Source organism: Caretta caretta, chromosome 25 (genome assembly GCF_965140235.1).
Source record: "Caretta caretta isolate rCarCar2 chromosome 25, rCarCar1.hap1, whole genome shotgun sequence".
Classification (NCBI taxonomy): Eukaryota; Metazoa; Chordata; order Testudines; family Cheloniidae; genus Caretta; species Caretta caretta.
In genome coordinates, this window is record NC_134230.1 from 11,794,029 (window position 1) to 11,820,835 (window position 26,807).

General features: G+C 49.2%; 1 protein-coding gene across 3 annotated transcripts in view; it reads right to left on the reverse strand.

Moving 5' to 3' along the window:
* Nucleotides 1–515: 515 nt before the first annotated feature.
* Nucleotides 516–26,807, reverse strand: part of SH3GL1 (SH3 domain containing GRB2 like 1, endophilin A2) — a 55,040-nt gene continuing 28,748 nt past the window's right edge. Inside the window, exons 2-10 of one of the 3 annotated variants that reach the window (XM_075123335.1) lie at nucleotides 16,155–16,223; nucleotides 15,984–16,056; nucleotides 14,964–15,107; nucleotides 12,496–12,629; nucleotides 10,986–11,144; nucleotides 10,227–10,330; nucleotides 7,327–7,451; nucleotides 6,751–6,804; nucleotides 516–3,712 (exon numbers count right to left, since the gene is read on the reverse strand). In XM_075123335.1, the coding sequence (XP_074979436.1) occupies nucleotides 3,516–3,712; nucleotides 6,751–6,804; nucleotides 7,327–7,451; nucleotides 10,227–10,330; nucleotides 10,986–11,144; nucleotides 12,496–12,629; nucleotides 14,964–15,107; nucleotides 15,984–16,056; nucleotides 16,155–16,223 (1,059 nt within the window). In that variant the 3' untranslated portion in view covers nucleotides 516–3,515. Of the gene's footprint in view, nucleotides 3,713–6,750; nucleotides 6,808–7,326; nucleotides 7,452–10,226; nucleotides 10,331–10,985; nucleotides 11,145–12,495; nucleotides 12,630–14,963; nucleotides 15,108–15,983; nucleotides 16,057–16,154; nucleotides 16,224–26,807 lie in introns of all 3 variants that reach the window. The other 2 variants (XM_048830691.2, XM_075123336.1) reach the window with 2 other exon arrangements.

Genomic DNA, 26,807 nt, shown 5'->3' on the forward strand with positions numbered 1-26,807 from the left:
GGGATTGAGTGATGATAAATCCGCCCCCTCTCGGGGAAAAGGAGCAGCTGGAGTCAAAGCGAAGAGACTTGACTGCTCTTTCCTGGAACAAGCCATCCCAGGTGGTTTTAAAGGCACAGCCTGCTGCGAGAGTGGCTTCCCGTCCCCATGAGAGGCTCTCTTCAACAGAAGAGTGAAATCAGTTCTGGAAGCAGCAGCCTTGTTGAGCCAGAGGTGGCAAGTGCAAGGGGGTAGGTGGAAGGGTCAGCCTGGCTGGTCCACTCACACCGTGGCTCCTTTGGGGGGTGGTATCTCCACCCCAGGGACCAAGCAGTGCCACCCGCAATATGAAGTGGTGACACACGCTAACTCGTGAGCAGGTTACGTGGTGGTTAGCCAAGGGGGTTTGCCTGAGTGAGGGAGAGGTTCTATTTCCATATTCCACTCCCAGCTGCCCTACCCCTTAGGCAGCTTGCTAATTCCACAGCGGTAGGGGAAGGAGCCCCCACCTGACCCCCGAAAGAGAAGGCACACGCTTTAGAAAGAAAACATTTAATACTTTTATTTAGAGATTACAAGTCAAGATTTGTGGGTGTTCCCCCCCCTAAAACCAGGAGGAACCATAACAAAAGTTCTATTAAATTGTCCCAACTAAAAGACTTATTTCAATCCAACTGAATGTTCGCTGGACCATACCAAAGACATGACTCGGCCAGGCCACGGGTTTGAAAGGAGAAAGTTAGAAGCTACAACCTCAAAAAATACTAACCAGCTCTTATGGCAGGTCCACCCTAACAGATAGGGGACCTGCGTCTGCCCAGCAGACCCAAGCCTGAGCCTGGTCCCTACTCCTGTTGGCTTCCTGGAAGCAGGATTGGGCCCCTGAAGGCTACCAGCTGCGCAAACAGGGAGCCTGGGTGGCTGTATGAGCCAGCTCTGAACAAAGCACCTGCAAGTCTTGGCCTCTGCTGGGAGTTGGGTCAGTGACAGTATTGATGAGAGTAATAAACGTATATCAACATGCATGGTTAAAAAAGCTAAAAAGGTTCTGTGTGTATACGTAACAGGACACCGAATCTGGCGAGTGAGAAAGGTAGAGGAAAGCACTGCATCATGAGACGATTACATAGCGACAGGCCGAAACCCCCCACCTGCCGGCAGAGATTTGTTTGCTATTAAAAAAATACAGATGCAGAAGCAATGCTGGGGCTGACGTCAGAAGAACCAAAGGGCCCGTGGTACAGGTGTGTTGTGCCGGGCCTTGCTGAGGGCAGGAAGACACCACGCCCTGGTTTGAGGGTGATGTGGTGAGCATAGCATGCCCTGGCTGCCACACGCTGGCTGTACCAATGGCACTGTGGGAGCACCCGTCACCAGCTTCAGTCCCTTGTGCTTCAGCTCCCTCTCAGCAAAAGTGGGGCTAAGGAAAGCAGGGGAGGTACGTTCTGCAAGATGTGGCTTTAGACACCCCCTGCGGGTTGCCCTTGGAAGCAGCATTTCTCTTGTGCTGCGGTTCAGAGAAAGTGCAGTAAACCCCAGAGCAGCTCCACGGGCGAGATGGTTCTCTCCAGGCAGAGCTTCTCTTCGCTTTGAGCCCATCTATGCTGGACACAGCTGGGAGAAGTGGGGCAAGTACAGGAGCCACTGATGCCCCTCAGGGGTTGCGCTTTGTCCCATTGCCAGCAACAGGATGGGTGCTGAGATGGAAGCATATTTACATACTGAGGGGCAGAAGAGAGTTCCCGCGTGATTCCACCTAAACAGACAACGCCAGGCCCCGGTAGATACCACCTCACGTTCTGCCTAAATACCAGGGCCCCCTGCCAAGCGGCTGCTTCTTGCCACCACAACACTGCTCAGGGAATGGATTGTCACCCCGGCTGGAGCAGAGCTGCAGGGCATCAGGCAGGAGACAAGTATTGCAAGGACTGGTCCTAATAAAGGCCATGAAAAGAGGCGCGCCCACGGCTTCCCACTGGACCTCCTTTCTGGGTAAGGAAACAACAGGCCCTGAGTTAGAAGGTCTATGAACACAGCAAGGCCTTCTCCCATCACACCAAGACAAGCAGCTCCTAAGGTTCCAAAGAGCCGAGGTGAAGGGAGCTGGGGAAGGCACATAAGGATTAGACTAGATCAAGCCAAGCAGTTTCACCTTGGACTCAGCCTTTCATGGGATGGGAAAAAACACTTGAACATGGAACAGGAGGGGAGATAAGGGCATGTTGGTTTGTGCCGGTGCATTATGGGCTAAGCAGCTGCCTTCCCATGATCGCTCTCATCTATAGGGAATAGCGCCTTAGCCATAATTTGACTATAGCATTATCCCATGCCCAGCACCATACAAGAGCTGCAGGTACACTCCCCCCTGGCCAAACCAGCCTCTTCCAAGGGGAAGCAGCAGAACCAATTCATCTCTCCCAGTTCAAACCACTCTTCTGGGGGCAGAGGGAGCGGTTGCAGCAGGTGGAGGCTCAAGGTCTGTGGCCATGAAACAGAGCAGAGGCCAGAGACACTATGGGCTGACACCGGCTCTGGAGGACAGGAGGCGGCAAACAATCCAGCACAAAGCTGAGTGCACAGAAAGCAGGAGGTGGAAGCTAGGGGTGACAACAAGGGGGCTATTTAGTGTTTTCAAGCTGCTTTGTAGTGTTCCTCTGAAATACAATCCCGCAGCTAAGCCCTGTCCTTACACAGGAGCAGAATGGGTGAGCAGGAGAGGCCCATCGAGGCAGCAGGACAGGAAGCAGCCCTGCTTCTGCCTCCCACAGCAGCATAGAGAACTTTGATCCATCACGCGGCCCCCCCCCCCAGTGTTAGAATAGGTGTGAACTGTAGGCAAACAGGAAGGACGGGTCAGTGTCTGACTTTCACCCTCACTGCTTCGCCCTTATCCTACAAGGCGAGCACGGTTGCTGGTCGTGTTCAGTAGACACCAACCCCACCTAAGCTAAGCTGTGGAAGGTATTTTCCTTGCACAGTTTAAGTCTAGAGCCCCTCCTAGAAGAGGCTGCAGGTCCTGTTTCCCTCCCCCTCCCAACACACACAGGTGGTTCTCACTGGACTTGCCCTGTGCTTGGCCCTGCATGTGCCCCCTCGAGCTTGCCCATAGGTAGGACACGTGCACTCTGCTGCCCAGGTGCACCCACGTTCCCAGGATCTCCAGCATGGCTGACCCGCTTCACATGCTTTTCCCAAAAAAGACACACGACAAACCAGGAGATGCTCGACTTGGCTTATTATACAAAATGGGAGGAGCCTGGTGGGGTTGAAAGTACCTAGTTCAAAGCCAAGAAGGGAAAACTTGAATGGGGCTGCCCAGCCCTTGCGGCTTGTTCCCTGCTGCCACCCTTACACTGATCCAGCACACGTGCAGAGCGAACGCCATCCCGTTCTCTCAGCCCCGCCCCGCAGAAGAAGCCTAGTGTTGAGTTACAAAATGGAATGCAGAAGAGCAGGGCTCGCCCCGCCATGAGTTTGTATGCGGTGGGGGAGGAGGAAGGGGAAGGGCCAGGGGGGAGGAGGGTGAAGATGCAGTTTCACTGCGGTAGCGGGACCAGCACTTCCACGTAGTTGAGTGGGAAGAAGCCAGACTGGCCGTTGATCATGCCCTCGTACCAGTTTTCGTCAATCTGATTGGTCAGCGTGATGATGTCACCCTCCCTAAAGCCCAGCTCGCCGTCGTTTTCGGGTTCAAAGTCATAGAGCGCCTTGCAGCAGGGCTGGTCCAGGTGAGCTGGAAAGAGACAGGCAGAGCCAAGGTGAGCCCGGCCCGCAGACCAAGGGAGCGCAGACAAATCAGGCCTCACTGAGCAGCCTCACCCTCTGGGACTCCCTTACCCCAGGGCAATCCAGTCACCACTGATCGCCTTTGTGGGGTTTCCTATTCACTGCAGCACTGAACTTTTGGGCAGAAGTTAGATCCAAGAGCCATACTCGGCTTCCAACTCCCTGCCAGGGCCAACTGTTCGCTCCTGCATATTTTTAGTTATAAGAATGCCAAGGAAGGGGGCTCCCACCCTCCCCCTGGCAGCTAATCCACAGCATAGCAGGGAATTTCCAGCCCAAGTTTTCCTTTTCCTCCTGCTATCCCATGCACCACGCTAAGTTACTTCTCCCTCCTTAAAAGGAGTTAACACCAAGCTGTAGACTCACAAAACCTCCCTTAGCCTTTCTGCCTTCCTAATCTATCCCTTCTTAGTCCCTCCAGCCCCCTGAGCCTGCTTGTTGCTCGTCTCTCAACTATCTCCAGTTAGTCAATGAAGACGGTTAAACTCCAGCCAGAATGATCCCCGCTGGGAAAGAGAGAGAAGTGAGAGTGTTACTACTTTAACGATCACCGTGGGGAAACCAACGGTCAGTTAATCTGTTAGTTGGTGACTGAGTTAGACTCAATACTGGATGGTAACGAAGAGAACTTGGAGCCTACAGCCCAGAGGGCCAGGATGGACTATGATTTCGGGTGCCTCTATGATTCGGTGCTCACCTGGAAACATTGTCCGGAGGCCTGATCTGCAGAAAGGGCCGAGCACTTGCCCCTCTGAAAATCAGGCTCCTTTAAAGGCATGTCAAGTGGGGCCCCTAAACATCACTAGTGATTCTTCAAATCTTGGCCTGCGAAGCCAGATCATGGAGCAGCTTCGGTGCTAAACTAACCTCTTCCTCTTGTCCCACAGACCAATTTTCCACCCTAATTTTCAGGTGAATTGTGAATTTTAGTGCCAAGTAGACAGCCCTGGAGAGCACAATCCTCTATTTAGTCAAACAGATCCAGTATGGATGACAGTAGTTAAAGCGTCCCCTATACCCTGCTCCATCCTATCTATATGCATCAACTCCGAGGCAGACACTCTCCTCTGGGTCTCCGCAACCCTGTCAGTCCTTGGGGTCTGTGCTGAGGCTAGCGACAGACAAGCAGAGGGCAGGGGAAGCTGCGGTTTCAAATACAGGTGAAATGTGTCCCCACTACCATCCTATTCAGTTCCCAGAGCCTTTTCCTTCCCACGCTTCGGCGAGAGAAAATACACCACCCAGGGCAGTTGGGGTTGGATGGACAAACCCCTCTGCTGCCCCCCAGAAGGAGCAGCATCTCTGAGAGGCTTCACGTTTGTGCAGCACTTCTTATAGGGTTTTCAAAAGCAGCAGAGGGGAAGGTTGAGGAATAAGGGACTTGCCTAAGGCCACAAAAGTTTCTTTGGCAGAGCTGCGAGTAAAGCCCAGATCCCCCGATTTTCAGTCATATGTTTCAGCCACAACACATTCCCCATACACAGGAAATGGGAATCTGGGGCATTTGGCAAAGGGGGATTTTGACCAAACTCACTAAAGCCAAGAGGAAAAACAAGGCGGCTTTCAGAATCAGTTTCTCAAGCACATTTGCCTCATCACCTGGAGTCCAGCTTTTACCCTTGGGACCCTTTCCAGGAGCGGGCTGCGTGAGATGCGTTGTTGCAGGGTCCCATACACTGGCCCAGACTCCCACTGCACTACAAGGGGCCAAGTAACCCAGCAAGTGGAATCCAAGAGAGGAGAACACAACATCTCCATAGCCCCACTTCCCACTCGATACTTGGGAACTTCCAGCTGGGTCACTGGATTTTCCAAATGGATGGGGTGACCGGGGCCACCCCAGGTAGTTGGATATTACAGCCAGGAACAACCAGACACTGGGAGAGGAGGCAGGAAACACCACAAGCTGCAGCAGGTTTATTTTTCAGAAGAGACTTTCCAAATTAACTCTGCATTTCCCAGCAGCAAAGGTTTCCCACAAGCAAAACAGCTCAGCCCCATACTGAAGCGAATAGCACGGGTCAGGCCACGCAACACAATCCCTTCCTGAGTGCTCAGTACCCAGTCCTCTCCTCCACCACACAGGGCTCTGAACTGACAGCCCGCATGCAAGGCTACTCCCCATCAGCATTTCGATGCTGTTACTCTGTTTCCCCAGTAACCCAGACCACCCCTTCCAAAAGCAGAGGCCCTCCATCCCTACTCTCCTGCCTGTCTGAACTGTGCACCCAACTTCAAGAACCACTCCAGCACCTCCCCAAACAGATCTGCTTGAACCTTCCCCTCCCCAAAGGGAAATGCAAGACCCGATCTTCTCCCCTTTCTCTCTCTTGCTCAATATCACCACTTCCTGCCTGGACCTCCCATCACACGGGAAAGTAACTTCAGAAACACCTCAACAGAGCCACGCTGAGCCCGCCCCCCAGTTCTCCCTTATCCTACAAAACTTTCACGGCATGCCCAAGTGCTCCTTGCTTTCTAACTGGCCTCTGGCTGTGTTGGCGTGACTGCGACAGCTCCAGGAGGAGTGAAAGAAGGAGGCAGAGTATTTGCTGGATGGGCCGTATGTAACAGCAACTTGTTTTCAAACACGTGTGTAAGATTTCCTTTATGGCCAGAAACATTTCTATGGACAAAACGGGGTGGGCGCACTGGCGGAGGAAGAGGGGAAAGAGGCCAGAAAATAAATGTTTCCTTCCAATTCATTGGGGGGGGGGAACACTCCAGGCATTTTGTCCATAAAAAAGAAATAGACAAGGGCCCAAATCTTTCCTTCGGTTACAACCCAAGTCACTTGGATGTGCAGGAGTCAGCAAGGGCAGAATTAGAGCAAAGATTTTTAGTGGACAGACTAAAACCAGAATGAGTTATTTGGTGGTCAAAGTGTTAGTGGCGCCAAGTGGCAGCTTATGGGAGAGCAGGAGTGAGGAGAGAGAAAGAGAGAGGGAGGGCACACTGCATGCAGCATGGGGGAGGGGAACTCACAAATACTCCTGCTGGGGGTCCGGGATGGCTTGTCGGATCGAAAAGAGGAGGAAGCTGCTTCCAAATAAAAAGAGACATGCTTAAAACCAATATATAAAAAAAGAATCCCTTGGTACAGCCCAAAAGGGAGGGGTCTGTTAGTGGGGAGGGATATGGTATCCTACAGCCTGAGTTAGGGGCCGGAGTGTGCAGGGGGCAGGAGGGAAGGACGACACACGATTTCTCCTATCCACCACTCACAGATCGCGCGATTAGATGACAACCCAGGGCACTAAGTGAGGTGGGCCACTGCAGAGTCAGAACAGAGAGAGGCAGCCAGCCGGCACTGGCTGAAAATGGTCCCACTCGCACCAGAGCCAAAGCCAAGAATAGGGAGGATGCGTGGGCCAGGATAGCAAAGGGCCCCCGCTCCTAAACATTTCTGCTACCTCCTGGGCCGTCTGCGGCACATCCAGCACAGGAACGTTCTCGTCTCCTCCGAGAGGGCAAATCCCCTCCATTCCCAATGCTGCTTGCTATGCCAGCGCCCACAAAGCACCCGTGACAGGAGGCACCGCACACCAGTGACGTCTTTACCTGAGACTTTGGGGGTGGGGTTGCAAGAAAAGCCTCCGTTGGACTGGTCGGCATCTCCAAAGTCATACGTCTCTCTGGGCTTAGGTTTGTACTCCCGCTTGGGGCGTGAAGAGGCGTCCTTCATTCTGAAGAGGCAACAGAGACACGGTGAAGTCAGAGCGAAGCTGCGTCTGTGTTTACAGCAAGAGACTCGAGCAGCAGCAGCCAACTCATCCCGCTGCCTGGCTGTGTTTCCATTGGTCAGTGGGAACTGGCTCAGGCCCCAACAATAGTAAGGGGCCTGGCCAGGGACTGTGATGCCCTCACCCTGATTTCAAAGGAAATACCACATTAGGACCCACCTTGTATGACAAACTCTTCAGAGCAGGGACCTTATCTCACCGAGCACACTGAGGTTAACACACACAACCACCTCTCCTGCCCCGTTTGCACATCATCCCCTGGACAGGTGGGATGAAAGCTGAATATCCCCTACCACAGTTGTGCCCGTGCAGATGGAAGAGTCAGACTGTGACCGTCACCATTTCAGACCCAGATCTGTCTAACCTCCCAGGATCTGTGTAGGATGTAGACAACATCGCTCATGCCACAGAAATTAACACATGAAGCTCTGAACCAAGGGTTCGGAGAGGCTGAGGTTTGTGTGCAGGTCTCTACTAACCACAAAGATTCACAAAGAGTCTGTGTACTGGTTGGGGGAAGAGAGGAGTCATATCCTACACAACAAGGCCTTGCAACCCCCGGAGCATCTAGATGAGTTACACATAATTCAGTTCTCTCCCATCTGCCTTGCTCCTACCTCAGCCTCACCTGGCCAGATCAGTTTGGTTCTGGACTCCAGTTCCCCGGAGTCACTGGCATGAAATCTGTCAATTGAGTCCCAGAGCATGACTGACTGGTTTTATTTTCACCCTTCCCCCCATGCAGAGATCTGCTTTTGCCCTGGAAAAGGCTCCCCGGCTACCTCTCTCAGGCAGCGAGGGCAAATTCCCACCACTCTTGCCTTAAAGGGAATCTGCTTTCGGAGCATTATTTCTCTTTGGCCAGCAGAGGCCACTGTTCCAGTAGTTTGCATTCTCTAACTTTCCAGGATACTCCCAACTCCTGCCCATATTAATTTAAACCAGAGACTACTTGGCACGCATCAATTCACATGCATGAAGGAGGAACTCAAACACAAGGTAGTAATAGATGGAGAATAGTCACACTACTCTGCAGGATTTCTGGGGAAAATGGCTTGAGGGAGATACCCTAGCAGGCAGCTCAATGCAAGCCCCCAGCTCTTATCTAGTGCGTTCCATCAACAGATCTCCAAGTGCTTTACAACGGAGGTCAGTATCATTACTGCCATTTTACAGATGGGGAAACTGAGGCATGGGGGGAGCGACTTGCCCAAGACAATGCAGCACGGTGGCAGCAGAGCCAGGAACTGAACCAAGGTCTCCTGAGACTTTGTCCGGGGGCTCTAACCACTAGACCACACTGCATCCCAGTGTGGCAAAACTAAACATATTTAGTTCTTTCAGGCTCTTTTCGTGACTCAGCCCCTCCAGCAGAGCAGCCTAACCAGTATGCCTAGTAATCCAAACACATTTGAACACCACACCGGGGACAGAATCTTTTAACACCTCATTTGAAAAGAAGGTGCATGAACGAAGTTACATGGGGGTTAAGGGAAAAAACTGGGAACAGGAGGGAGATTGCAGAATTAGCTCCCTTCATGAAGATCCTTATGGCTGGCTGATATTAAACCTGGAGCCTCTTGCTTTTAACAGCCACAGTAAAGGTTCCACAGCCCAGGCCAGGATTCCTCCAAGCCCCAGTGCAGAGTCACTTGGGGAATGCATTTCCTCCTGCTTCTCCACACCAGACACTAATCTGTATTCCATTTACAAGACTGTGCTCCAGGGTTCCATCTGCAACATGCCAGGGGGCACATGGAAGTCACATGTTTGCAGCCCAGGTTACGGAGACACACTAACGTATACAGAGGATAGAGCAAGACTTTGCTGAAAAACAAGGAGCCACCCAAGCAGGCACCGAGATCCATCATCTCTGCTTTGCGGAATTGTGCTTGATTTTAGTGGCTGTCACCAGCCTGTTACTACTGTTATCCTCCTCCTCTCCGCCTTTCTGCCGCCTGCTTGTGTCCCATCTTTAAATAGATCACAAGGTCTTTAGGGCAGAGACCTTGTCCAACCATGTGGGCCAGCACATAGGACAATGGGGCCCTGATCCAGATTAGGGCCTTTGGATGCTACTGTAATAAATCAGACATGGAGCCAGACATTCAGATGACAAGGGAAGCCAGAGGGGACTAATTCAAAGGTATTTGCATAATGCTAGTTCATCTTCTTGACAATGGAGGCGGCAGGATCTACTGAGTCGAAACAGAATCAAATCAGAAATGCCAACAGCATTCTGGCCACAACTCCCACATCCAACACCAGTGGCCTGTTAAGGAGCTGCAATTGTTTACATGAACACAGGACTCGGTGTGTGCTCTGCCCTGCTCCCCAGCCTTTCCCCCTACCCGTCCCCCAGTTCAAGAAGGAATCAACTTGCATCTTCAATTTCATTGGGAGCATTTATGTTTTGATCCAGAGATGGCCAAAAGCGGCAAGAAACTATTAACCCAGGGAGTTTGCAGGGAGGTTTCACACCAGATGCCAGAAAGTGCCTTTTGTAGAAAACTGATCATGCAGACACAAATCACTCACCATGAAAGCCTAAGAGATGCAGTGATAAAGCTACCCTCAAAGGCTCCTACAGCTTCTATTGCCAGGGAATAAACTGCGGAGGAAGAAGCCAGATATTTTCTGGCCCCTAGCTCCCAAGTTACAGTGTCCACCACGCTTCTCTCCTCCCACAGGATCCACAGTGGCCCTAGGAAGCCTCACCTGCGTTTGAGTTTCTCTGCAAGCTCATCCAGGATCTGCACTGCTTGTCTGTGGTAATCTACCTGGGCATCCACCAGGGCTGAGAGCTGGCTTACTTGCTCAATCTGCAAGGATCATAAACTGCAATGAGTGGCTTTCACACGCTACTACAGGAGACTTCCATTGCTCCACTGGGGGCTTACACCCACACTGGGAAACATGCGAAAAGCAGCTTCAAATTTACATGCAGAGAGAAGTCTTAAGAGTTAGGGACCTTAAAGTTCAGTCATTCGCTGAGGCTCAGCGAGACAGTGGCCGATAGCTTGGCACCTCGGAGGACATGGGTTTAGCAGACATTTTGCATCATGACTGAATGAGCTGTGTCAGCCATGTCCTGACCAAACATGTACACAGAAGAGTCTCCACACTGCCTCATTCGTAGAATTATCAGTCTCAGCCCTGGCCTGCATCAGCAGGGAGGGGGCTACAGGGTCAGGACTGAAGGGCATTTGCAAAGGGGGGGGGCCCAGAATGGAAATATCAGGGGACGGGGGTGCAGGATCACAATAGGGGCCCATTGGAAGGGGCATGACAGGAGATTCGGTGTCATTTTTTAAGAGTATTAGAGCGCCAGACACTCTCCCCCCGCCCCCCGATAAAAGCACCCAGCCCCCTGCTGCCCCAGACGTCCATACAGCAGTGCAGCCGCTTAGGCAGCGCCCCAGCGGCGCGCAGACGAACCAAGAGGGAAGAGCGCAGTGATCTCTAGGGGACACTCACGTCAGTCTCCAGGAGGTTGTGCATACTTGTCTCAGCTATTTCCTTGGACTCTTCAAATTTCTCCAGGGCCTGGCGGAGCTCCTCGTCCGGGATCTTCCCCTGACGTTTTTTCTTGTAGTCAAAGTCCAGACGCCTGCCCTCCAGCTTCTTAAGATGGTGCTTGGGAGAGAAGGGTTCTGAGAGGTTAAACGAAAACCACGGGCCGGGGCACCCAAACTTTTCCCAATGAACCCAGCCTCCCACCACCCAGAATAGGCAACTGCTGGCATCACTTTCAGACAGGCTCCCCGCAGACTACAGATCACAGTGAGCAATGCTCCACAGGGGATGCTGAAGGTCAGGAATGAAGAGCAGCGCGGGGGATGAGGGAACTACTTGGATCCAGTTCAGCAGAGTATTTATGATTGCTGTGACTATGGTTTCTTTTTCATTGTTTGGAAACAGCCATAAAGTTGGCAAGAAAGTACATTTCCACCCCCCCCCCCACCCCTTTTCTGTTCATAAACTGGAGGGAACCCAAACTGCCCCAGTTCAGCATGGGTCTGCTTGCCATAAATCACTTTTAAAGGAGAACTGCACAGCTGGCCCCTTGCCTTCGGTTCTCCGCCGGGCAGTCAAGAGTCTTTAGATACAACACTTCAGTTACAAGCCCTGGGCTCGTCACCTCTCTTCTGAGGCTGAAAGTAGACAGGGATCATGTCTGTCTTAATTTGACTGTACGGCACCTGACAAGTTTGCGGGTGCTCAGTAAATCTGTTATATAGCTAGTTTGGGAGTCAGTTCATATAGGTCACATTGTAAGCGAGAACCGGTTCTCAGGCGATTTTGACTGGTTTGATATAGGTTTCAACGGTTCCCACTGCAAAACCTGTGGTGTTCAAGAGCCTTGTCTCTTGTGAATGCAAGGAAGGTGAGGGCTAGCTATGAGCAGACCTCCTCAGCGGGGACAGGTGCAGTGATAAAGCATCCTTGTGGGGTTGTTTCTGGGCTTCTAATGATAAGTAGGTGAGCAAGAAAAAGACACATGCAGCCCATGATCTATATTTCAGGATACTGGGACACTGGAACTGAAAGCTGATCAATGGCTTATAAAATGCACGCAAGGCAATGTCCCCATTTGTCAGTCTCAGGAATCCACAATGCAAACAATCCAAGTACCTGTAGCTACACAACGTAAGTCAGGAGATCTAAAGTATGTTATGAAGGTAGCTTAGAGTGAGTGAATAAATCTGGAAACTGTTGCAAGAAACATCCCCGTCATGGGCTGGTCAAGGAACAGCAGCGGCGGCGGCAGAGGATATTAAACACACCAGAGGAAAATGCGAGTGGATCCAAGGAAAATACAGAGAAAGCATGCAAAACGCAGGGTAACAAAACCAGATGCTGTGCAAGTCTACTTTGGGTCCTGCAGCGATACTGGACATTACAGCAGGTGCTAAAAACCTGAAGAGGCCAGAGTCTGAAGGGGGGGCGGAGGGGAAGAGAGAAAGAGAAAAATCTTCCCAGTTACCTGGATCTCTTTCAGGTCTTTGTCACACAGGTTCTGGAGAGGATCAATAAAGTTCTGTTTGACTTCAATATCCAGCGAGTCTTTCACTTCAGCCAATCGTTTCATAGCTTCACCAGCATCAAGAAGCGCGTCACCTTCACGTGAGAGAAGAAAGGAAAAAGAGCAGGTCAGAGAGAAAAAAAGAGCCAGCCAGTTAAAGCCGGAGTCTGTGGCAGCTGCACGCAGAACCGCTCTGCCAAGACACTCAGCATGCATGAGCCCCAGTCACATATCAAACACCCATAAGTTCTCATTTGGATCAACTGGAGTAGCACAGGGAGGGAGCACAACCTAGTGGTTAGAGCAGGTGGTGTGGAATTGGGACTCCTCCTAGCTTCTATTTCCAGTTCTGACACACATTGTGTGATCTCTGGCAACTCATTTCACTTTTCTGTGCCCCATGGTCCTCACCTGTAAAACACAGAAAATGCCTACCTTTTTCACAGGGGTCTGAGACATCCTGAAGGCGTCTCTATATAAAATGGTTGGAACTCTCTGATGCAAAGTGCTACAGGAAGGGCAAATGCTACGGTGGCCCCAGCTGAGTCTTCGGATTAGTCTCAAAGCATTTTGATACATTTTTAAAATAAAATTTCCCCAGATGTTGGCAGCAACCCAAGATATTTTTCTTCATTTTTTTCATTCATGCTTAGATCGTTAACTCAAATCTATAACTGTTAGGTTCAATTTACACCCAAAATTAAAGATCTTATAAAATAGGTTTGTACAAAACCTTTCTATTTTCAGTTTTTCCTATGGTCCTTCCCCTGCCAGGGTGTCTAAAGTCTGACAAGCTAATAATGTCAGATGAACAGAAATGCTTCTGTGATTGGTTTTCTACAATTCCAAGGGAAACAATTATGAATTAATAAACGATCTCCTGCCTTGTTCGCAACCCAAGCATTTCAGCACCGGGTAAGGGCAAGAGAATATGAAAGTGAAATTTACTATAAATAAATTTAATCTATTTTCATCGCCCCAGCTAAAACAAAAATGTGCAAAAAGTCCATTTCTAAAAAGTTCTTTCAGAGTTAATAACCCAAGATACCGCAACACAGGGAAGGCTGCATTATTAAAACATACATTTCTAAACCTGATGGTGTCCCTATAAAGGAGAGGCTGTTTAAGGTAGCTGTGTTTTATAGGGTCCTCTTAAAACTTACTTCCCCCTACTACTTTTCAGATCCTGTATTGTAGTAATGTTTTCTCCAGCCAAGGAGAAAGCTAGCCAGGGAATCACTGGAGTACAGCCACTCCCCAAAAAACCTAACGTTTAATCTTCCAGATCAGGGAACGTTCCGCCCCATGCTATGAAGTGATCACACAGCTGTGAGCCGTCCTGAACCCAGCCACATGGGAAGGCTGCAATGTTTTGGTGGATTAATACTGCTGTCATCAAATGGCTTCCTTTCTCCGCCCCCACATCCCCACAAGTCACGCATGGCTTGCTTCATGGGAATGAGGCAATACCACGTGGAAAGATTTTTGGCTGTGACCCCCTCGGAGTCCAGTTGCAGTTAAAATTGCATTGTAGGGCTCTTGATCTCTTCCCTCGCTACTTTCCATGTCAAATTTGCTCAGTTTGAGTCAGCAGGAGAACTCTGCATCCTGAGGAAGCAGTTGACTGGGACTTCAAAGTTCTGGGTTCTAGACTCTGCTCTGCCAGATTCCCTGCCTAACCTTGGGCAAGTCAGTTAAATGCTCTGTGCCCCTCTTGTAAAATGGGGATGGCGCTTATAGGGGTGTGGAGAGGATTGTGACTGAATGCAAGGCGCTCGTTACAATGGGGGGAGCTGCAGAAGTGGCTACCGTGAGTTATATCAGTACTATTAGTAAGGATTCTAAGTTCATTTCTGAGACATGCGCCACCCATCGCACCAGGGAGCCCTAGAAATACAAACTTGGTCTGATCCTGCATGATGCTGAGCACTTCCCAGGAGGTGTTGGGAGCAGAGGGTGCTCAGCATTTCCTAGAAGGTGCTCAACTCCATGCAAGGTCAGGGCCAAACCTCAGATCATCCACAGAACTGTCGGCTGTGAGACAGTCTAGACTCCAGCTCATTTTACTGTAGATGCATCCACTCCACAGCACTGACCAATGGCTGGTTTGGGTCACTAGAGGCGGCAGTGGCTAGGACTTTAAAGCAGCAGAAAGATGGCTGGGAGCAGGGTTAAGAGTCTAACAAGGCATATCAGGAGCTCGGTTTGCATACACTACTTCTTTAAGAGGTGCTTTTGCCATCCCCTAATCCTACTCCTGACCCCAGTGAAATGTCATTTCCCTATCTGCACGGTCAGTTTCCTTTTTTTCTCCACTTGACTCATGTGACCAGGTCAGTGATTTACAGTAAGATTTAAGGAAACCCAGTAACAGGAATTTACTTCCTATCAGCTCACTTAGGGGCTGGCCGGCCCAATGGAGCACTTACCGAAATTGGATTCGTCGCCCAACTCCTTCCCGTATCGGATCATGCTCTCCCCCAGGAGCCCTTCCGACTGTGGATAGCCAGGGTTTTTCACCTGCCCACGGATCTTCGACATCGTGTTGAGCATTGTTAGCTTGGCTCTGGAAGCTGGCACAAAGAGACAGCCACATCTGTGTTTGCAATTAGTGGACTTGGCCAGCAAGCAGTGACTGTTTGCCAGCTTTTTTTTTTCCCCCCAAAGTTACTCCACTGGCCAAGAAAGCTTATTGTTTTAGTCTCCCAGAAATATCGCTGGCTCTAAAAAATGGCCCCTTCCAAGACAGCAAGCAGAAAATAGTTCAGAGCTCGCCAACAAGGTCTAAAGAGAAGTTCACCAGCCCTCCTGTCGTTCTAGTTAATCCCTGGTGTGCTGGAGTCAATGAGACTGACTGGACTGTAACAGGAAGGCAGTCAGGCTCCAGGAATGACCGTGACATACTCGCCTCCCACCTCATAGGAGACAACTCAGTTCCCAAACACCCTGGAGTCAGTAGCCCATCTGCTGCATCTTGAACCCAAAGGACATGGGTGACTATTTGACAGTCAATCTGATTTTCTGGGCTCAGAGAAATCATCACAAGGATGGAGACTGCCCTTGAACAAGTGAAACATAGCTGGACAGGGGCGTAATTGCCAAGCGCCAGCTGGAATAGTCTAGAGAGGTTACACAGGGTGACATCAAAATTTAAATTCAGGTTCACATGGGCCTCAAAGCCCGAATGAGCTCTGCTAGAAGCAGAAACTCCACTTGCTCATGGAAGGGGAGGACATGGCTGTCACACAAGCTGAGCCAGCATATTTCCAGTAGAAGGCAGCAATGCTTATAACCCAGTAGCCCACTGGAAAGGGGCCACCCCAAAGCCAAATAGGCTGGCGTTTCTGAGCTTTCCCCACTCTCTGCATGATAATGGCCTCTCCCCCCTTATGCAATGGGAGGAGCACCTGAAGGATGCTGGCAGAGCAGGGCTGGCTGTGGGCGCTTACCTGGGTTGGGTTGCAGGTATTCTGTAGTTCTGGTTAATACTTCTGTGACTGCCTTGCTGGTAACATCCACTTTCTGCAGGGAGAAGATGACCCAACAGCAGTGCAATCCAGTCAGTACCCGCCTCGGAAACGCGCGGAGAGGCACACAAAGCCGTCTGTTACCCTACTCACCTTTTCCATTTCTTTGAAGTCATCATCGAGCTTGGTCCCTTCAGCTCCACCGACCTTCTCGCTGACCAGCTGTAGAGACACAGTGAACAAGGGAGGGACGTGTCAGTCACGCTAGGGGCCATTCCGTTACAGCTCTGACCGTGCTCTTCTACTCCAGAATGAGGCAGACCCCAAAAGCAGCTTACCCCAACTTTACAAGTTATAGATTTGAACCTGCACCCCTTAGACCCACTGAACCTCAGTGGCAGCGAGTGGCCCAATAGCATCAGGCAGCTATAAGGGAAACACCACAAAGAGATGTGGTTCCTTGAAGCTGCAAAAGCTGGTGGTTAGAGTCAGCGCTTCCATGAGAATCTCTCATGGGTTTATTTTTTCTTCTCTTTTGGCTGAGCTTGTATGCAAAGGGATAGCTTTCAAACACTCCCTGAAAGTTGGAATTGATTGGCTGGAATGTCCCTGGCAATGGTCATGACCCCATTGATTTTGGAGAACATGCAGAACCCCTACCATCTGGTTAGTTGAGCCACAGCTTCAAGCCCCAGCGGTCTTTAGATTAAGGAACTGGTTGGTGGCATCTGTTAACACCTTCCAGTTAATACCTCTAATCCATCTCTGCCCCTTCGCCCAACAGAATTTAACCTGTCAACAATGCAAATACCTTAACTCCCTGACAGAAGAGAAACAATCAGGGTGGGGAAAGGAAGTAATGGGGCACAGAATTATGGAGCGAAGAGAAGCACAAACTCCTGGCATACGTGTGTAGAGTTCCTGGCATGGTGGGAGAATGAGGGGCACACAGAGCCCCCAAAAGGAGGGAGAGGGTGTGGGTAGCACTGAGCCCCTGAAATAGAAGGGAGCTTGTGGGGGGAAGAATGGAGGCACCTTGTGGGTACAGTGAGGTTAGCCTAAATGAACAGTGCTGCCACCCCCTAGTAACGCTGCTTCAAGGTTCGGTTACAGGGTGCATGACAGAACCTCGAGAGACAGCTGCTAATTTGCCAGCAGCATCTTCAAATGCACCTTCAAAACTGCAGCCACACAGGAAAGTCAAGTCATTCAGATCACCGGACAAACTGCATTTTCCTAGCCTTGGAGAAGCCACAATACAGCTTCTGAAATTACAACAATCAACTGTTTCAAGTCAGCTGTTTGGGAAGGGTGGGTGCAAGATTTAATCAAGTGTTGTTTAAATATTAAGCAGGATACAATGATGCTTCCACCTCGCTTTGGAACATCAGTTCTCCTAATTACAGCAAAGGGGAACCTCAACAGCAAACGGACCATACATAAGGAGAAGGGCAGAAGGATTCTCTCCTGGTGGTTAGGTGGAGGTTGCAGTTTATCCCTTCTCATGTTGTATAGATGCCAACCCTGAAAGGGCGTAGATAGGACATTTCATGGTGCACCTGCAAAGGAGTTACATACAAAGAAGAGCTACAGCTGTGCAGTCATTTGCAGAGTCTAGTGCTGAGTATTTTAACAGTTATTTTGTGACAGTGAAATCTGTGCTAATGGTCACCTAATAGTCAGGAAAATTCCAGTCCCCCTATATTAAGCAGCACAGTATGGTAACAGGAGGTTGCATAACAGAAAAAAAATAGTAGCCCTTTGATGGCCTCTAACAGGTTTCGCTTTAGTAAATATTTAGAGCTGTGCAAGCATGCAGGGCACTGTACAAACACTGGGGCAGGACCTTCGGAGACGCACCGTACACAGAGAAATATTAAAATACAAAGGGTCACTGGCGATCAGAGGGTTTTTTTGAGCTTCAAAAAACAAAACAAAAACATTTTCAAAAGACCTGCAAAACAAAGGGGAGAGGGTGAGAAATTGAGCTTGTGCCTCTTTCTAATGTAAAGGGGGGCTGGAAGGTTTGTGTTTTTAAAAAAAAATAAAAAACTTCTCTTTTGCATTCCTTATGTAAAAAAAAAACAAAGAAAAAAGCAAGTCTCCGCAGGGCTCTGGCTTACCAGTAAACTAGGAAGGCAACGCCATGAGGAGTGAAGCCTAATTGAGAGGGAAGTGGTTTTGATTCAGATAATACAAACAAGCAGCTTTTAAAACCAACACCCATGTAAAACTTAAAAACTGGGGGAAGGTGCAGGGAGAGGATCTTAGTCCCCTTCTTTCCTCAATGCAGGGTATTGGGAGCGCTCCCAATCCATGCCAGATCTCCAGTGAGTCCTCCAGCAAAATAAGGGGAAAGACCAGATCTTGCATGCATTTTTTTTAGGCCTTCTTTACACATCGGAAAGCAGAGAAAAAAAGTGAACAACCCCATTAAACTCCCAGGGGTGGCAGTTCTGTAAAGTGCTATATTCACTGAAAGTTCCGCCATGTATCAGATTTGCAAGTAAAATGAAAAACCTTCTGCATTCAGGTTAGAAAGGGCCCATGCTTGTGTGCTGTTCTTTCACTTCCTCAGAGGGAAAAAAATAATCCCTGTGAAGGTTTCCCTAGCATACTTTTGCCTTAGAAGACACAGAAATAATATTTTGTGCTTCTATCGGTCTTTCATTCAAGAATCTCAGAGAGTTCTTAAGCTGCACAGCCCTGTTTTGAGGCAGGTATTATCCCCATCTTACAGATGGGAAACTGAGGCACAGAGGAGTATGTAAATTACTAACTGAAGACTACACAGCAAATCAGAATAACTGGGCATAGAACAGGCCTCTTGATAGAGCCCTACTCTAATCCCGAGACCACAATCCCTTGCCACACTAACTGGGGGATTCACTAACAAGCATTGCTGTAGGAAGTTAAAAAAACAAAAACCAAACCAACCCTAGTTTCTAAGCAAAGGACACCAAGATCTGTAAGAAGCTACAGCAAAACCTAAATTCATTTATCAAGGTGTCTTTGGAGCCCAAGTCAAGACAGGTGACCAGGTGAGGTGTCTGAGTAAAAGAGAAAGCTCCCATTTGCTTGTCCAGACTGGGGTGACCAGATGCCCTGATTTTATAGGGGCAGTCCCAATAGTCAGGGCTGTGTCTTATATAGGTGCCTATCCCCTCCCTCCCCCCCACCATACCCCACACACACTCCCCTTCCTGATTTTTCACACTTGCCATCTGCTCACCCTAGTCCAGACAGAAAGACCTTGCGAAAGTCTTTATTAAATCCACCTAAAATAACATTCTTCCCTGCAGTCCAAATATAAGGAACGTTTTCCTCCCAGTGCCATTCGGATTCTGAGCTGATGGCAGTGGAAAACACTGAGGAGACAATATACATTGTCTTAATGGCAAAGGGGGTCAAGTGATTTCTTTAGATCAGTGGTTCTCAAACTATGGGGCAGGTCTCCCAAGGGAGGCACAGGAACCTGTCAAGGGAAGAGCAAGCTGTGGTTTGGTTGTTTGTCTGTGGTTCTCTTTTTTTTTTTCTTTTTTTTAAAAAGAGCTCTGGCTGTCAGCCCCAGATGGCTGGGGCTCCTGCAGAAGGGCCATGCACACCCATGGGGAGGAAATAAAGGGGACAGCCAGAGCCCCGCCACACGAGCTGGGGCTCTCCTCCTCTCCGCCCCTAATCCCTCACCGGGAGGCAGTGGGGCTCTAGCTGTCAGCCCCCGGGGTGGTAGAAGCAGCGCAGAAGTAGGTGGCAATGGGGAGCCAAGTCTGCTGTGAAAAGTGATATTGGCGAATATCACTTTTCACATTGCCACCCTTACTTCTGATCTGTGTTGGCACCGCACCGCCTTCACAGCTGGGCACCCAGCCAGCAGCTGCTGCTCTCCGCTCTGCTTTCAGACACACACAAAAAGGGGGCCCGATCAAATAATTTTAAGAACCACTGCTTCAGATGATTTAGCAGTGCTAGGCTCCAGAGGGAATGGTGCCCCAGGGTGCTTAGCAAAAAGAGATGGGGGCTGTCCTGCAAGACTTGTAGGAGGAATGATTGTTACAGTAGCGAGGGGGAGGGACCTTCAGAGTTCCAAAGAACCCCCAGACCTCAGAACCAGGGCTAGCAGGAAGGAGAAAGGAAACTGGATACTGCACAGTTCAAATGGTTCTCAGTATCAGCCTGCAGGGGTATAGATAAGGAACCTGGATACTAAAGGTTTGTGATCAGAGGACAACCAGGATCAACAGCAGCAAAGTACTAGAAGCAAGAAATGCATCTTTTCCTTGATATTTACAATTTTGGAAGTGTCATCGGGCCATTCATAGCTACAGAGGGCAGCACAGATCTCTCCAGGGAAGAAATGCTTGGAGATCAAGCAGCACCTCTGTACCAAAAGGATACAATGCTGATCAACAGCAGCAGGATAAATCCTTACAAGGCAAAAAAATACAACAGTTCAGTGACACTGACAAACAAGGGAACCTCACTTGGGCCTAGCTTCAGTAACTGGAAGCTCGATTCTTTTTGGAGGAAGGGAAGCTGTGGTTCTGAAGAAGGCTGGAGACACTAGTCAGACAAGAGTTGCTATATTTAACCCACAGACATTCCAAACACTGGGGGAGTGGCTCAGGCTTCTGCTGTCCAGTCCACCCAGTATGACTCTCAACTGGAAATTACACTTGCCAGGTGAGATTCCTGTGTACCTGTAAATCATGTTGGTCCAGATCATGAAGGGGAATCTCACCAGACTATCCAGCCTCACAAAGTGTGTGCAGCCTATTCTGAGCAATTGTCATCTAATGCAATCAAGCTTTTCCCTATTTACTTTGCTTCCACTCTCATAGAGAAAAGCCAGAAATAGTGAAGATGATGGATTCAACTTGCCTGGGATATTGACAGGTGGTGAGAAGGTACGCTTAGGAAGGGGCTCTGACCAAGCCCATTATACTCCAAACAGAGCCAAGTCATTTACCTGGAAAACATTCTACCTGCCACCAACCCAGACCAGGGTGTCTGCATGGAGGTATCCTCCTTGATCTACTTGCTAGCAGCAAACAAAGGGCACTTGACTTTTTGTTGCCTTTTGAGGGGGGGCTTTTTTGCACAGCCACAGCTCAGAACCCCGCACACACTTCCACAGGGCAACTACTAAATCAGGAAGAAAGATGAAGACATTCCTTACTAACAAGGCTAAAGGCTTATCTCCGAAGCAGGGAAAACAAGAATCTCTGCCCTCCATTCCCCCACCACAACGGGCAACCTAGGATGGGTCTCTGGACTGGCGGAGCCAAGATGTATATTTCCAGCAGCCAGGCTGCCTTTCCTGCACCTCTCACACTCACCAAATCGGAATGGATAAGACAATTGTATTGTAATCATTACAGCCAAACAACCCCCATAAGAAACCTGTAACAATGCACATGCAGGCTGCAGCTGTAGAAGTAGAAACACCTTTATTATTGTTTAATGCATTTGAGAAGGGTGTGACTAGCTCTATGCAGTTCCATTCCTGAGTCTCCTCCCTACCCATCCACCCACTCAGACTTTCTGCCCAAGAAGCTGCAATAGCCCCAATGAGGTCAGCTCCTATTGTAGTCAAGAAGGCAGTGCATGCCATACAAAACACACAGTTCACCACAGTGATTCTGGAGGTTTTAAAACCCTCCAAGAGCAGAGAGAGTTTTCCCTCACTCACAGATTAAATTAATCCTCCTTTTAACATTCACAAAATCCTACTGGTGTTCCTGCTGGGTGGGAAGAATGAGACGGAGACTGCCTCCCTGATGACTCTAATTAAACTGGGGGGGCTTCCTTAAGGGAGGGATGAGGGAACATACTATAAAGAGCTACTCCTTCCCAAGGAAAGAACAAGTCAGGCTGCATGCTGGGAAGCGAGACAGTAACTCCCACCCCCCCAAATGGAGCTGTGATAGACTCAAGAAAAAAACAAGCTTCTGAATCTGCAGCAGCCTTAACTCAGAGTCTAACATGAAACCAAATTTATAAGCCCCACATTGTCTTTCCAGCCAGACTACCTGGAGGGACTCTGCAAAGTCTAGCAGGGAGAAGGTTTCTCCCCCCTCGGAAGTGACAGGGGGGAGGGTAGCACAGTCTTGGCCAGAGTACTGTCTCTTTGCTTGTGGAGGAGACGGAGGAAAGCGTCCACAAATGATCCCTTTACACTCTGGTTTGGCTGAGCTGAACCGCAAGGTTGGCGGTCACTGACGCTTGGAGGCATCTACATCAGATCAACCAATGCCTGATACGGAATGGGCATGACAGCAATCCCTGTTGAGAAAGAGAAGTCAAAGATGGAGCAGGGAACTGCTAAGTCTCTTAAGATACTGACCAAAGATGTAGTGGATGTTGGCTCTTGTCTATCCTCTGTGCCAGTGGTTCTCAACCTCTTTACCATTGTGGGCCACACTGCGGCCCACAATATGTTACCTGTGCCTCAGGTTGAGAGCCACAGCGCATCCCCCTGACTCCTCCCCACAGACCCCTATGCTCAGCGCCTCTCGCCCAGAGACCCCTCCACAAAGTGGAGCCAGGAGCAGAGCCCTGAGCGGAGGGCCCAGCAGCAAGCCCTCTACAAAGTGGGGCTGGGTGGCAGGCTGGCAGCCCAGACCCTGACCCTGGGGCAGGCTGGCAGCCCAGACCCCGACCCCGACAAGCAGGGACAGCCAGGCGGGCAGCCCTGGACCTCGCCACGTGGGGCCTGCCGGACCCCGTGGCGCTGGACAGTCAGGCAGCTGGTAACCCAGACCTGCACAGCCCGTGGCCTTTAGCACACAGCTGGGCTGCAGCTGTGTACTAACTGGGCCATGTGCAGCCCACGGGTTGAGAACTGCTGCTCTATGCAGTATGGGAGAGAGGCCAAATGAAATGCAGTACCCAAGGCTTTATGCCTTCTCTGATGCCCAGAGATCTAGCTGCCCCAACTGGATCCCTCGACGGCTGGCTGAACAGAAGCCTTACAATCTGTTTGCATTTTCTGTCCTTCCTATTTTCTTCATACAATTTTGAAATGGAACAAACGACAGCAAAATAGAGGTCACAGACAGATTCTGAGCTGCAGAGAGAGAAGCCAACAGAGGTTGGAAGGTCCTGAAATTGCCCATTCTTTGTCAGTTGCTGGAACCTGATAATGGTAGACACCATCATGAGGCAGGTGAACCCTTCAGTCTGGGAAGTGGTAGACTCAAGAGAGCAGATGCAGAAATCATCAGCATGGCTCAGGTCAGCAGATGGGAAACAGGAGTGAGCAAGACTGTAAAATTCACACTCATTGGCTGCTTTTCTTTACCCCATCCCAGCAGGGCTGGAAGACCTGCTAAAATGTTCCCCTGCTCCCAGGTTCCTGAAGCAAGTGCTGGACTATTACAGAGAGCAAGATCAAGGCAGGGCGGAAACACAAAGCCAAACCCCTCATCTGCCACCCAGCCTTCCTGTAGCATCAGAGGTGGAATGTTTCTTACAGCAAGTATTTACAAAAGGCGATAAAGTTGCTTGCCATGAACCAGCACAAGATAGGTGATCTCCCTGAAGGGCTGTGAAACTCACATCAGAAGAAGTGCAAATCAAAAGGAAGGGAGAAAAGAGACCCAGACATGCTCAATTATAAAAGGTTGGAAATAAACCTCACACAAATCTTAGATAAAGATTTAACAATTAAAAATATGGCCAAGATAGCTACGAGCTTTGATTACAAATGACAGGTAGGTGTAGTGTAACACCCTGTCTAGCTCCTGCAGCTCCCCACCTCCAGAGAGGGACATGAGCACCACTGTTCAAAACCCATTGTCACCCCTGGCCCCTAGGTATCTGAGATGGAAGATACTTGTTTGGTCACAACTAGTCCATCCCCTGCCAGCGATGGACTGTTCCTGGCAGTATGTTCCCTATTGCTTTGTCCGGCCTTCTTTTAAATGCACCAAGTCATGGGGTCTTCCACTACTTTCCTTATAGAGCAGGGTGGGCATCGGAACAGTCAAGGTCTCCTTCTGCCATTTAAAAGGAATGGAAGGACTGTGTGTGGGGGAAGATGTTCAGAAATGGGCAGTCCACATCTGACGCTGATTACAGCAATAGGATCTTGGACTAAGTCAAAGGAGTACAAGGGGGTGGGTAGGCAGGTCTGGAGTTAAAGAATCATGGGAACATCTCCAAATAGATCTATGTGAGGTAAGACATTTTAAAGAGTTCAGATCTCACACAACCCACCACTCACTCACCCAGTCTATGCAACTGCTATTCAAGTGGAGGGCTACCAACTTGCAAGAGAAAGGATCAAAAGGGAAATACAGTACATTGTGCTGGATACATCCAATAATTACAAACTGGAGAAATGAGGAAGCGTGTTAACTCTATAAAGCAATTGATGACATTTTGTCCTGCCCACTAATGCCAGGACAGTTTCTATAAACAACAACATTTTGAAACATTCATACACCCTCCAAAATTCCCTGGATTATATTTAGGTCGTGTCTCTGCTACACCTGCTGTGTTCCCATTATCACCCAATCACACTGTAGTGACTAGAAAGGTGTGTTAGGACACGTTCCACCACCTGGCACGTGTTCTCCCAAGACGTGCTCAAATACATCCAGCAGCAGCAAACATTAGAAGAGATCATGAGTATATAGCCTCCACTTTTGGGGAATGGTCACCCCTCAGACAGCAACAGGATTTTCCTTACAGGACTAGGTCATTAGTAAGAGCATCCAAGTACTGGCTGCCACCAGAGGAAGGATGCCAGAGCAGAAGGACTAAAGACCTCAAAAATGGTTGTTTGAGTGTCATTTTTATATTAAGTCATTGGCCGAAATTTTCAAAACTGCTTGGTGATTTTGGGGGTGTCTGTTTTTGGTACCCAACTTGAGACATTGTAAAGAGCGCCAGTCTCACAAAGGGCTGTGCACCTGCTATCTGAATTTAGAGGCCTTTAGAGGTGGGTAAGGTTTTTTAGGTGCCGAACTTGAGACCCCCCCAAAATCACTCGTCAGTTCTGAAATTTAGGCCATTTTGATCTGCTTGCTACTGTATAATTTTTCCTCGTAGTTTTGTATATTTGATTCTTCTGATGTTTTGCTCTCTTTTAAACTATTCATGGCAGTGATTTCACACTTTTCTAATTTAAAATTAACTTAAGATGTTGCAGGCCATCACTCTGCCTTCCCGCCCCTCCTCCCCCACTCAGAAAGCCCCCTCCAATAACTAATTCTTTTGCTGGGACAAACACATGCAACCACTGAATTCAAAACAATGTCCCCACTATAATGGAAAGTTATCCTTCTGGATCTTGGATCAAAGCCTTCCTGGTCCCTAAGCAGCTTCTGTGAATACTGATTCCCAACAGGAAAGTTTAAAAAAAATAAACAAAATAGACCCACACCACCACCACCACCTGCTCTCGCCCAACAGAAAGGGAGGAAGTGGTGTGGGAAAAGCCAGCCTACAAGGTGCTACAATGTTTTGAGTCCAAGATCAATATGCTTAGAACAGGAAAGCCCAGTAGAGACACAGCAAGTGGTTAAGAAAAGAAATTCTCCTGTAACACATGCTTTTCTGTGGGCTGTTCACATGAATACTCAAGAAAGCCACCCTTACTAGCGTAGTTCAGCAGGGGAAAACTCCTTAGAACTACGCGTAATTCAGGTCTTCACTGGAAGCCGCACCGTCGTTATTTTCAACAATGGCAGACTGGACAGTTTCAAGTTTCACTTATCCAAGCAACAATTTACTCTGGTGCTATGAATAGATTTGGAGTAATGGGCACTGTCATTCACAACCACAACCTTAATGTACCTTTTATTATGGTATTGGACAGCTGGAGTATTGGTGATCACCCCACAGGGTTCCCAACTGACCTTGCAGTGCATTGTATTTCTATAGCATGCTCTGAATGAGACTTGCAGGGCATTGTTGGGAGTCAATTACACAGTGCAGCACCAGCGTGGCTCTTGGAAAACATGTGTTCCCAGACTTGCCAAGTTTCTGCCTCTTTAGTCTTTGGGCAGTGGAACCATGGATTGCAAGACTCCTAGCAAAACGAGCTCCCAAGGGGTGGTGTCCTGTGTAAGTATGCAGTGATAACCTTATGGGTGTTTACACAGAGACCAAGTCTGATTTTGAGATTCCATGGCCTAGTCTTGGCACAGACAGTCTTGTGAAAGGTCAGTTGCCACCTTCCAACCTGGTGCAGTCCCTGGAAATAAAGCAAGAATCAAAAGGCATTCATCTAGGTTAGTCTAAATCTACTCGAACATTAGGTTGTGCACACAGCTGAAGATGCAGAGACGCTTCAACAATGTAAGCATGGCACTCTATCCCTTGGGGAGGGCCCCGTAACCCCCATATTCATCATACGTATATAACTGTGATACTTTTTAGGTTTTTAAGGCCCGGCTTGACAAAGCCCTGGCTGGGATGATTTAGTTGGGGATTGGTCCTGCTTTGAGCAGGAGGTTGGATTGATGACCTCAGGAGGTCCCTTCCAACCCTGATATTCTAGGATTCATAAAAAGCATGCCATGTAAGGTATCAGGGGAAAGAACAAGGGCTTTCAGCAGATCAGAGCCTATCTAAATATGTAGATTATTAGTGCACATGAAGTTATGGAGATGGTTGTCACTAAAATATGCTGTAAATTGGGATATTGCGCAGATATTAGATCCCCAGAGACAACAACAAGGGAGGTAATCAATGCCCAGGCAGGTGTGGACCCACCATCAAACAGCCGTTGTCCAGCAAGGGAGTTGCAATTCAGTGACCCACTTGGACAAGGCCACACCAGGCGAATTGCTCAACCTT